Source organism: Oncorhynchus mykiss, chromosome 15 (assembly GCF_057628025.1).
Source record: "Oncorhynchus mykiss isolate SJ-2025 chromosome 15, ASM5762802v1, whole genome shotgun sequence".
In the NCBI taxonomy this organism is placed as follows: Eukaryota; Metazoa; Chordata; class Actinopteri; order Salmoniformes; family Salmonidae; genus Oncorhynchus; species Oncorhynchus mykiss.
Window position 1 is genome coordinate 30,116,972 of NC_143036.1, and position 13,270 is coordinate 30,130,241.

General features: G+C 43.2%; 1 protein-coding gene across 4 annotated transcripts in view; it reads right to left on the reverse strand.

The window, feature by feature from the left end:
- myripb (myosin VIIA and Rab interacting protein b) overlaps positions 1 to 13,270 on the reverse strand; it is a 172,090-nt gene that overhangs the window by 35,350 nt on the left and 123,470 nt on the right. For all 4 annotated transcript variants that reach the window (XM_036944256.2, XM_090199849.1, XM_090199850.1 and 1 more), the window contains one exon: positions 8,071 to 8,207. In XM_036944256.2, the coding sequence (XP_036800151.1) occupies positions 8,071 to 8,207 (137 nt within the window). The remainder of the gene's footprint in view (positions 1 to 8,070; positions 8,208 to 13,270) is intronic.

Consider the following 13,270-nt stretch of genomic DNA (forward strand, 5'->3'; position numbering starts at 1 on the left):
CAGTTTTATCTGCCCTCAACATCTCATCATCCAGATGCCATTGTCCATCCGTCCGTCGTCCCCCCCCCCCCCCCCCCCCCCCCCCCCCCATCAGCCTGATCTGTTAGAGTGTGTGGAGTTAGGGAGTATTACTGTTGTATAGCACACTGGGATTAAAGGGGCAATCCGCGATTCAAAGAACAACAGCGGAGGAATGAGGCTTTTATAAGCTTTTATACGTTTTTTTAAATTAATGGCTATATACAGTGCCTTGCGAAAGTATTCGGCCCCCTTGAACTTTGCGACCTTTTGCCACATTTCAGGCTTCAAACATAAAGATATGCAAAATTATTCAGCCCCCTTAAGTTAATACCTTTTGCTGCGATTACAGCTGTAAGTCGCTTGGGGTATGTCTCTATCAGTTTTGCACATCGAGAGACTGACATTTTTTTCCCATTCCTCCTTGCAAAACAGCTCGAGCTCAGTGAGGTTGGATGGAGAGCATTTGTGAACAGCAGTTTTCAGTTCTTTCCACAGATTCTCGATTGGATTCAGGTCTGGACTTTGACTTGGCCATTCTAACACCTGGATATGTTTATTTTTGAACCATTCCATTGTAGATTTTGCTTTATGTTTTGGATCATTGTCTTGTTGGAAGACAAATCTCCATCCCAGTCTCAGGTCTTTTGCAGACTCCATCAGGTTTTCTTCCAGAATGGTCCTGTATTTGGCTCCATCCATCTTCCCATAAATTTTAACCATCTTCCCTGTCCCTGCTGAAGAAAAGCAGGCCCAAACCATGATGCTGCCACCACCATGTTTGACAGTGGGGATTGGGTGTTCAGCTGTGTTGCTTTTACGCCAAACATAACGTTTTGCATTGTTGCCAAAAAGTTCAATTTTGGTTTCATCTGACCAGAGCACCTTCTTCCACATGTTTGGTGTGTCTCCCAGGTGGCTTGTGGCAAACTTTAAACGACACTTTTTATGGATATCTTTAAGAAATGGCTTTCTTCTTGCCATTCTTCCATAAAGGCCAGATTTGTGCAATATATGACTGATTGTTGTCCTATGGACAGAGTCTCCCACCTCAGCTGTAGATCTTTGCCGTTCATCCAGAGTGATCATGGGCCTCTTGGCTGCATCTCTGATCAGTCTTCTCCTTGTATGAGCTGAAAGTTTAGCGGGACGGCCAGGTCTTGGTAGATTTGCAGTGGTCTGATACTCCTTCCATTTCAATATTATCGCTTGCACAGTGCTCCTTGGGATGTTTAAAGCTTGGGAAATCTTTTTGTATCCAAATCCGGCTTTAAACTTCTTCACAACAGTATCTCGGACCTGCCTGGTGTGTTCCTTGTTCTTCATGATGCTCTCTGCACTTTTGACGGACCTCTGAGACTATCACAGTGCAGGTGCATTTATACGGAGACTTGATTACACACAGGTGGATTGTATTTATCATCATTAGTCATTTAGGTCAACATTGGATCATTCAGAGATCCTCACTGAACTTCTGGAGAGAGTTTGCTGCACTGAAAGTAAAGGGGCTGAATAATTTTGCACGGCCAATTTTTCAGTTTTTGATTTGTTAAAAAAGTTTGAAATATCCAATAAATGTCGTTCCACTTCATGATTGTGTCCCACTTGTTGTTGATTCTTCACAAAAAAATACAGTTTTATATCTTTATGTTTGAAGCCTGAAATGTGGCAAAAGGTCGCAAAGTTCAAGGGGGCCGAATACTTTCGCAAGGCACTGTATACACAATTTCTAAAATGCATATACTAGTCCCAGATTGCTCCTTTCAAGGGATGAGTTGATTGAACCATATTGAACCATAGCCGTAGTACCAATAATGGTAGTTATGGCAGGAATAGGGCAACTGTATTTTCTTAGCCAGTCTACCGGAACAGAAACTAGTCATGGCAGCAGTTATATCACTGTTTGAAGCATTAGGAGTTTCACAGCTCCAGTGCTGTTGTGTTGACTGGTGACGGTGTGTCCCACTGACTGGTGGCAGTTGGTCCAATCAGCTCCAATGTATGTGTGTCCCCATACAGTCCAAAAAAAGCCCTCCTGTCCCAATCTGTCTTTCCAGCTGTCCCTCTGTGATCCCCTCTCCTCTCCTCTCCCCTTACTGCCCTTCCCTCTCCTCTTACTGCCACTCTTACATCACACAAGGAGGTAATAGGATTAGCTGCTAGCTGCCACTGGGCTCCCATTTCAGATGAGCTGAGCAGATTATACAGCTTCAGAGTTAGAAACACACACTGCATCAAACCGTACTGACTGACTGACTAGCTGGCTGATGGAATGAGGGACGAATGGGGAGAAGTGGGGGGTGAGCATGTGTGTTTGAGACAAGGGATGTTAACATGAGTTCTCTTCTAAACAAAGTATGCATGAGTTACGGCTTTATTTTCCTCTTGTGTATGTGCGTGCGTTTGTCCCTGAGAATGTCCTCCTCACCATTCTGAATGTGCTCCCCCCTCCCCCTTCTCGTATACCAGATTTAAAGGGAAGAGATTGTCAATAAGTACCCATAATGGGTCAAGGCCATGGGGCTGTAGAAATACTGGATAAAGACGTTTTGTATGCTTCCGGAAGCTTGGCGAGTGTCCCAAATGGCACCCTATTCCCTATATAGTGCCCTATCTTTGACCAGAGTCCTTCAGGGTTGGGTTCAATTCCATTTCAATTGTTGTTGTAATTGCGATCCAATTACGATCTTCTCTCATCGCTGCAATTCCCAACGGGCTCAGAAGAGGCATAGGTCTAGTAATGCGTCCTCCGAAACATGACCCGCCAAGCTGCGCTTCTTAACACCCGCTCGCTTAATCCGGAAGCTAGCCGCACCAATGTGTCGGAGGAAACACCTTTCGCCTGACGGCCGAGTCATCTTGCAGCCGCCTGGCACCACCACAAGGAGTCGCTAGAGCATGATGAGCCAAGTAAAGCCCCCCCCAGCCAAACCCTCTCCTGATCCGGACGATGCTGGGCCAATTGTGCACCGCCCTATGGGACTCCCGGATCGAACCCCAGGCTGTAGTGACGCTGCAACACTGCGTTGCAGTGCCTTGGATCGCTGCACTGCTCAAGAGGCCCTTGGTTTATTTTCTGAATTGACTGGAATTGAAATGGAATTGGGACACAGCCGTTGATGTTTACTTAAGAATATATTTTTTGAGCCCACATTGAATACAAAATGTAAAGGAATCCTTGAAGTAATGTAGCCTATCGAAATAATTCCCTTTATAAAACAAACACAACGTTGCGCAATTATTTCATGGTTGGTACATTTTATTGACATAAAGAACTATATAATGTAACTCGATTTGTGAAATCTATCTGACTGTAGCTGTTGGTTTGAGTTGAAGAGTTTTTGACATCTAGAGGACAAATCTAACTTCTTTAAGAAAGAGCAGATATGATTTGAAAGTAATAGATCACTTTCAGCCCACTTGAAAGTCACAGGTGAATGAAGGTTAGGTTTTACCTCCATTGCCATTTTAAAACGATAGTTCACCCAAATTACAAAAAGGGCGTATTGGTTTCCTTACCCTGTAAGAAGAACAAGATTTGGACACATTTTTTGTCCCCAAAAAATGCACACCTGCTCATTCAAGGGATTGTCTGTATTTTTACTATTTTCTACAATGTAGAATAACAGCGAAGACATCAAAACTACAAAAAAACACATATGGAATCATATAGTAACCAAATAAGGGTTAAGCAAAACACCAGTTTCAACGTCAACAGGCGACTCCGGGATACTGGCCTTCAAGGCAGAAATCCTCTGTCCAGTGTCTGTGTTCTTTTGCCAATCTTAATCTTTTCTTCTTATTGGCCAGTCAGATATTGCTTTTTCTTTGCAACTCTGCTTGAAGGCTAGAATCCCGGAGTCGCCTCTTCACTGTTGACATTGAGACTGGTGTTTTGCGGGTACTATTTAATGAAGCTGCCAGTTGAGGAATTGTGAGGCGTCTGTTTCTCAAACTAGACACTCTAATGTACTTGTCCTCTTGCTCAGTTGTGCACTGGGGCCTCCCACTCCTCTTTCTATTCTGATTAGAGACAGTTTGTGCTGTTCTGTGAAGGGAGTAGTACACAGCATTGTACGAGATCTTCAGTTTCTTTGCCATTTCTCGCATGGAATAGCATTCATTTCTCAGAACTGGAGTAGACTGACGAGTTTCAGAAGAAAGGTCTTTGTTTCTGGCTATTTTGAGCCTGTAATCGAACCCACAAATGCTGATGCTCCAGATACTCAACCAGTCTAAAGAAGGACAGTTTTATTGCTTCTTTAATCAGAACAACAGTTTTCAGCTGTGCTAACATAATTGCAAAAGGGTTTTCTAATGATCAATTAGCCTTTAAAATGACAAACTTGGATTAGCTAACACAACGTGCCATTTGAACACAGGAGTGATGGTTGCTGATAAATGTAGATATTCCATTAAAAAAATCTGACATTTCCAGCTACAATAGTCATTTACAATATTAACAATGTCTACACTGTATTTCGGATCAGCTTAGGCTAAGCTGCCTGCCATCCAAGACCTTAACACCAGGCGGTGTCAGAGGAAGGCCATAAAAATTGTCAAAGACCCCAGTCATAGACTGTTCCCTCTACTACCGCATGGCAAGCGGTACCGGAGTGCCAAGTCTAAGACAAAAAGGCTTCTCAACAGTTTTTACCCACAAGCCATAAGACTCCTGAATAGGTAATCAAATGGCTACCCGGACTATTTTGTTCTTAACTGACTTGCCTAGTTAAATAAAGGTAAAAAAAAGAAGATATATATATATATATATATATATCATATATGCATAGTCACTTTAACCATGTCTACATGTACATACTACCTCAATCAGCCCGACTAACTGATGCCTGTATATAGCCTCTCTACTGTATATAGCCTCGCTACTGTATATAGCCTTGCTACTGGTATTTTTCACTGTCTTCTTACTGTTGTTTTTATTTCTTTACATACCTATTGTTCACCTAATACCCTTTTTTAATAAAACATTTCCTAGAAATTGCACTGTTGGTCAGAGCCTGTTAGTAAGCATTTCACTGTAAGGTCTACCTACACCTGTTGTATTTGGCACATGTGACAAATACACTTTGTTTTGATTTGGAATTTGATGTTATTTTAAATGGACAAAGAATGTGACCCCGAACTTTTGAATGATACTGTAGAAATATATATTTTATTTAAATACGCTTTCAGTGTAAAATTAAATGACTAAAACCAGCTATGAAGTATGTCGAAAAGATCATGGAATAATCATATATTTGAGAACTAACAATCACCAAAATAAAAGCTAGGTAGTCAGGGAGGATTTTCCATTCCAAAAACATTACAATTGCTTTGTACTTTTACCCCTTTTTCATGATATCCAATTGGTAGTTACAGTCTTGTCCCATCGCTGCAACTCCCCTACGGACTCGGGAGAGGCGAAGGTCGAGAGCCATACGTCCTCCGAAACACAACCCTGCCAAACACAACCCTCCCCTAACCCGGACAACGCTGGGAAAATTGTGCACTGCCTCATGGGTCTCCCGGTCAAGGCCAGCTGTAACACAGCCTGGGATCGAACCCAGGTCTGTAGTGATGCCTCAAGCATATTTGTTTTGATATTGTTTGAGCAAAAGACCTAAGCATTAGCCATGGCAAAATGCTAACATTTCTCTACACCAGCAAGATGGGGGCCTAGACTGCTTACTGGGAATTAAAACATTTGGACAAACTATCCCTTTAACTCCAACACTTCCCCTTGAGAATAATGTGACCTTCACTCCAACATGGCTGGAACATAAATGTGAGGTATTTTGTTATTTGTACCTTCCATGTCTGTCGTACTCAGTGAAAGTGAAATATGTACACGTGTGACCTACACGTGTGCGCACGTGTGTGTGCCTTCATGCGTGCATGTCCTAGAGGCCTGTGCTCTCTAGCCTCAGTGTGGCCTGAGGGTAAAGGTCAGACAGAGCTAGCACCACACAGTAAAAAAAAAAGACACTCTAACTTAATGCTATCTAGGTTTACACAAACAGCACAATGCTACGATAACATTCCCACGGCAGCACGATAACCATTACCGAAACGCATGCATGATAATGTTTTACAGCACAAGCAACATAGCCTTCATGGGGTAGTGTGGCACAATAAACGCTTATGTAAAATAACTTTATAACGTTCACACAACCACGAGAGAACGTTGCCCAATCGTTACTCTAACATCCATGACCATCCCACTGGGCAGAGACATCAGATCAACATCCAGTCATGATTGATATTTGAGTTGTGAAGAAACATTAATTCGCTGATGGAACGTGATCATTTCAACAAGGTACGGTGAAATGATGCGGAAACAATGTTGACTCAAAGAATTGTGGTCCAGTGGGGTGTGAGGTCAAACAAACAAAATGGCTGCATTCCAGGCTGACTACAATGCAGATCAAATCAAATTGTATTTGTCACATGCGCCGAATACAACAGGTGTAGGTAGACCTTACAGTGAAATGCTTACTTTCAATCCCTTAACCAACAATGTAGTTTTAAGAAAATACCTAAAAAAAAGTAAGCGATAAGAATAACAAATAATTAAGTAGCAGCAGTAAATAACAATAGTGGGTCTATATACAGGGGGTACCGGTACAGAGTCAATGTGTCAATGTGCGGAGGCACCGGTGTCGAGGTGATTGAGGTCATTTTTTATTTGACCTTTATTTAACGACGCAAGTCAGTTAAGAACAAATTCTTACTCACAATGACGGCCTACCGGGGAACAATGGGTTAACTGCCTTGTTCAGGGGCAGAATGACAGATTTGTTTACCTTCTCAGGCCGGGGATTCGATCCAACAACCTTTTGGTTACTGGCCCAATGCTCTAACCACTAGGGTTATTAAAGTGGCTATGCATAGATAATAACTTATGGCTTGGGTGTAGAAGCTGTTTAGAAGCCTCTTGGACCTAGACTTGGCGCTCCGGTACCGCTTGCCGTGCGGTAGCAGAGAGAACAGTCTATGATTAGGGTGGCTGGAGTCTTTGACAATTTTTAGGGCCTTCCTCTGACACCGCCTGTTATAGAGGTCCTGGATGGCAGGAAGCTTGGCCCCAGTGATGTACTAGGCCGTACGCACTACCCTTTGTAGTGCCTTGCGGTGGGAGGCCAAGCAGTTGCCATACCAGGCAGTGATGCAACCCTTCAAGATGCTCTCGATGGTGCAGCTGTGAAACCTTTTGAGGATCAAATATTTTCAGTCTCCTGAGGGGTTAGGTTTGTCGTGTTCTCTTCATGACTGTCTTGATGTGCTTGGACATTGCCTTCCAGATCACACTACGCCTGGATAGGTAGTTAACATGAGCTAACCCCATAATGTGACTTAGCATTGTCCAACTGTGCGGTCGATGGCGTGGCACACAAACATTGGTTGATGCAATGCAACGGCCACAATGTAGTCGGCCTGAAACATGACCAATGTCATGATATCAGTTGGTTCAGTGAGTCAGTGACTAGCTTACCTATACCATGAATTTGGTTGTCTCTCTCCTGCTTCCTGCTGCTCTCTGGTCTGGGAACATTAGTGACTCACACACAGCCCTGTCCTGAAATAAATTATCTGTGTGTGTGTGTGTGTGTGTGTGTGTGTGTGTGTGTGTGTGTGACAGTGTGTGTAAACGAGAAGCGTGGGCGTGTATGTCTGTTAGGCAATGGTTCAGATTCTCTCCACATAAATGTCCACGTGACGTGTGGGACTGAGTGAGTGTGGTTCTTTGACGTGAGACCTTCTGCCCCCTGTAGTTGAGTTACTAACTGAGATCCATGAATGAGACGTCATAGCCAACAGAGAACGTCAGGCAGTCATTGAGGAGTGGGCCATACAGAAGAGAGCGATCACATCAAAAACACAACACTAGAGGAATGACACCCGCTGCGTCCCAAATTACACTCTATTACCTATTTAGTGCACTTCTAGGGCCCTGGTCAAAAGTACTGCACTATATAGGGAAAAGGGTGCCATTTGGGATGCACCCACCGTTCCGTACATGGAAGAGACAAAAGAGAGAGACATTTCCTGTACCTGGTAGATCTGAGTTGCCTCCTCTCTCCACTATGTGATTCCTGTAGAGCGTCTTCAGAACCTTGGCACTGCCGAACCTCTTGAAGCGGCTCTTCAAGTTGTTATAGTACCATTCCAGAGACTGGGTCCTCAATATCCTGGAGAGGAGGAGAAGAAAGAGGGAGAGAGAGAGATAAGGGAGAGAGAGAGTCAGTCACAGGTGAAATTAAACATGGCACAGAGTAAAGAGGATGGAGGAAAAAAAAGGCACAAAGGAACCGGGGAAAACTTCTAATCGCGGCCGACTCAAACTTTGGCACGACGTCATGAAATCCATTAAGAAAACGCAACGTTTAATTTGATGCCTTTGTATTACCGTGGCAGAGAGATAACTACAGTTTATCGCTTTCGGGCGACGCTGCGCGTTTCGTGGGAAACACTTTCCCTTGTGAACAGACGAAGTCAGGGAGAGAAAGCTGGCTGTCTTGTTCTCCGTCCATGGGCTGCATCTGAAATGGCACCACCATTTTCTCTGATCAAAATTAGTGCACTATATAGGGAATAGGGTGCCACCTGAGACACAGCCAGCCCCTGGTGTTATGTCACGGAGTCAAGTCAAGCAGTCAACAGTCCCATTCACAGCCCCTCTCCAGCACTTTTATTGGAATAAGTACCATGTTAACCCGATGATCCAATGCCATTGGAGTGTATTGTGTATGTTTCCGTGTGTATTGACTGTGCATTGAGGGTGTGTGTGTGTCTGTATGTGCATGTGCGTGTATGTGTATGTGTTGTGTGCATGCATGTGTGTTTGGATGCCAAATCATTTTTCACACGGGTTGGTGTGGATCTGTAGCTGGTATGTGTTTAAAGGGCGCTAGCTGCTTGTCCAGACCAGACTGCTGTGGTCTGTGTGTTACGTAAGCAGTCATTTATGCTGGAGTGTGTTCTGATTTACAAAACATGAGAAAAGCGCTCGCCTTGCGCCACTGTTGCATCGGATTGCGTGAATCTCTGCCAACTTTGTTTTTAATCTCTCCCAAACCTCCGCCCGCCCTATTTAATTTCACACCAAACCCGTTGTACATACTGTTCACATAATGATGCGCGCACACACACACACACACACACACACACAGTATCCAACAATACAAAGGAGGTCATGTGCAGAAGGACGGGGATTGGCTAATTTTAGACAAAAAAAAAAAAAGAGGATGAAATCTATTGGCAATGAATATGAAAAGCGATCAAAACATTTGTGTAAAACATTAAATAAAACAAGTGCATAACATTCTAAACAACAGGCTTTCGCATTGAGGAGTTAGAATGTTATTCATATCTTACGTGTATATGAAACCCAGATGATGGTTTTGATTGACCAAAACCCATTTTAGTGAGGCTCCCTAGCGCTAAATGACTAACCTAACGATGAGGGGCCAGCTGGATGATAACTCTGGGGCGGCAGGTAGCCTAGTAGTTAGAGCGCTGGGCCAGTAAACAAAAGGTTGCTGGACTGAATCCCCGAACTGACAAGGTAAAACAATCTGTCGTCCTCCCCCTGTGCATAATCTGTTTTGTCATATTATATACACTACCGTTCAAAAGTTTGGGGTCACTTAGAAATGTTCTTGTTTTTGAAAGAAAAGTAAAAAAATTCTCCATTAAAATAACATCAAATTGATCAGAAATACAGTAGACATTGCTAATGTTGTAAATAACTATTGTAGCTGGAAACTGAAGATTTTTTATGGAATATCTACATAAGCGTACAGAGGCCCATTATCCTCAACTGGCAGCTTCATTAAATAGTACCCGCAAAACACCCGTATCAACGTCAACAGTGAAGAGGCGACTCCGGGATGCTGGCCTTCTAGGCAGAGTTCCTCTGTCCAGTGTCTGTGTTCTTTTGCCCATCTTAATCTTTTCTTCTCATTGGCCAGTCTGAGACATGGCTTTTTCTTCACAACTCTGCTTGAAGGCCAGTAGTACACAGCGAGGGAGTAGTACACAGCGTTGTACGAGATCTTCAGTTTCTTGGCAATTTCTCGCATGGAATAGCCTTCATTTCTCAGAACAAGAATAGCCAGATAGGTATCAGAAGAAATGTATTTTGGTTGTGGCCATTTTGAGCCTGTAATCGAATCCACAAATGCTGAAGCTCCAGATACTCAACTAGTCTAAAGGCCAGTTTAATTGCTTCTTCAGTTTTCAGCTGTGCTAACATAATTGCAAAAGGGTTTTCTAATGATCAATTAGCCTTTTAAAATGATAAACTTGGATTAGCTAACACAGCGTTCCATTGGAACACAGGAGTGATGGTTGTACGCCTATGTAGATATTCCATAAAAAAATCTGCCATTTCCAGCTACAATAGTAATTTACAACAATAACAATGTCTACACTGTACTTCCGATCAATTTGATGTTATTTTAAATGAACAAAAATATTTCTAAGTGACCCCAAACTGTGGGAGAGAAAGAGATAGAACGTGTGTCTGTGTGTGCCAGGCAGGAGTGAGTGTGTCTCTCTACGCCAACCCGAGACGAACCAGGTACATATAGAGACGGGAGCAATGGGCACGCTGCTAATGGAGGATCCTGAGTGCCCCTGAAGGACGTCGGGTTTTTGTAGGCTCTCATCCATCCATCCATCCCTCCCTCTGTTCTCTGTGTATTTATTATCTATCCTCCTCTCCTGCCAAATGTGGCCGGCTTCCTTAATTCACGCCCGGGGTCATCCATGTAACGGTAATGGCTGCCAAAAGTGAGCGAGAGCGCCCAAATTAAAAGGCCCGGCTGTTTTTTAAATGTACTTATTTTTTAATCCCTGGCTACTTGTTCCTCACTGCCGCCGCACGGTCAAACAGGAAATCAATAAATAAACTAGCAACGGAAGAGAACCAGGGGAGAAATACTAATGACACAAATACTAGTGACACAGAGGTATATTGAACAACAGGAATTGTCCCGTGGGGTGTTTAGTTAAGTGGTAGAGTTAGGCCACACAAAATGACATCAATCTTGCCCACAGCGGAATCGAGTGGTATCCAGGCGGCTACGACGTGAGGCAATTTCACCTCGTTAGGGAAATGTGAACGTGTAATTGTTGATTAAACAGGAGGTTGAGACCTCATTTGTCACGTTGCTGTGTGGTGACTTTGGGACTAGAAAAGCCAGTGCTATCAGATCCACGCTCATGCATATTTAAGTTCTGAATCAGTGGGCTCAACGTGCAGCAGAGCAGCCCTCCTCTCCCTGCGCCTGTCACTCAAGACAGGTAGTGAAACAGACGGGTGAGAATGTATAGTTCAGGTCCGGCATCTGCTCCTTCTCTCTTCCTCCCTGACAGGCTACTTAAACGTCAAGCTATACACTACACTAACCCTCCAAAAATGAAGTCAGCACAGTAACCCTGTCAAATTAAGTCAGTATATTAACCTCTTCAAATTAAGTCAGTACACTAACCTAACCCTCCTAAATTAAGTCCATACATGAACTGTTTTTGTGAGGAGGAGTATTTTCGGAGAGGGAAGTGTTGTGATCTATGGAACAGAACATCTTGTGTGTTTATCCGTTATGAGGAAGAATCAAAAGTGAGAATTTGGGAAAGTGAAGTGGATAAGGGGAGGGGAGGGAGGAGGTTTCGGTTGGCAGCCCACTGCTGTAGTACAGCAGTTTTGTGAAAATCCATATTCCATAATAAGGATAAGAAATTCCACGTTTCCTGCTCACATGAATAAGGGAGCGGGATTCCTTTGGAGTGTCTCTTCGTCTTTTGGTTTCTTGATGCAGAATTTGCCTGCATTACTCCCTCCTCACCCCCTTGCCTTGGAGCTTGGGAGGGAAAGGTTCCCCAACCGAAACGTAATATAGTAAACGAAAATACGGGACACTCAAATTAGTATGATACGGTACGTTTGGTATGGTACGTATTCATTTATGGATGTCCTTCACTCATTTCGTATTATACTGTATGTTATGAATTACAATTGGTATGATGTTACATGTTGCAATTCATACATATGTTATGGATTTGCAATACGTATGATATGTTACAAATTCCAATTTGTTGTTATTAACGTTAGTTAGGTGGCTAATTGGCTAACGTTAGCTAGGTTAGGGGCTAGGGGTTTAAGGTTATGGTTAGGGTTAAGTGTTAAATTTAGGGTTAGGAGTTAGGTTAAAGTGTTGAGTTTAGGGGAAGGGTTGTCTAACACGCAAAGTAGTTGCAAAATAGCTCAAACGTAAAGTGGCTGCAAAGTTGCTAAAATGCTAAAGTTGTCCGTGATGAGATTCAAACATTAAACGCCCACCCACCCTCCTTTCGTTTTTGCCTTGAGTAACCTTCTGCCCTATATAACCATACCTAACGTAACATGTTCGTTTACAATGTTACGTCTAGTCTATGAGACCAGGCAGGCATCCCTCCCCCTTCCTCGTCTATCTCGCTCTCTCTTCTCCGATCAATTTGCACATATAAATGCGATTTAAATAAAATATGTATGTGAAGTGCAGAAAAGAAGCCCCTCTGTGGTTCTGCCAAGCTCCCACTTCCCCGGGCAAAAGAAACTATTACCATTATTGACTTTCTGAGGCTTCTAATGAATCAGTGTGCTTTCTGTCAAGGGTGGGTGTGGTGCAGGGAGAGGGGAGGCGAGGGGTGGGGGCTGGGTAAAAACACTGTTTCTTTAACATCAAAGATCAAATAGAATCTCCGATCTGAAACCCTACAGAACATCCCTCTATTTAATGAAAGAAAATGCTGGTGAAAAAAAGCAGGTCTGTGTTTTATGTTTAGTGTCGGAGTTTTGAAGTTTGAGAAGGACATCTTAATGAGTTTCCTGTGAAATGTTTGAACGGTGTTTGTGGGATCTGACCATTTCAATCACAGACACAGGGTGTGTCAAAACGTCATGGGAAGTTCAAGTTACGTGTCGAAACGCGTTTCCCCCCCCCCCCCCCTGTCTGTTGAAAGAAAAAAGTGTGTTTTTGTGTGGGAAAATCTTACAAGAAATGCTACACAGACACCCACATTTATTTGCCACTGGGTGGAAATGTAATTCAATAAAACCAATTCCATTTACAGACACAAAAACAAATTAGTCCAGACATCCTTTTAACGTGATTTCAATCATAACTGGACAGCTATAAGCGCGGCACAACAGAAAAGGTGAAAATGGTCAGCATTAGACTATGCATTTCACTAACGAGAGAACATGCAA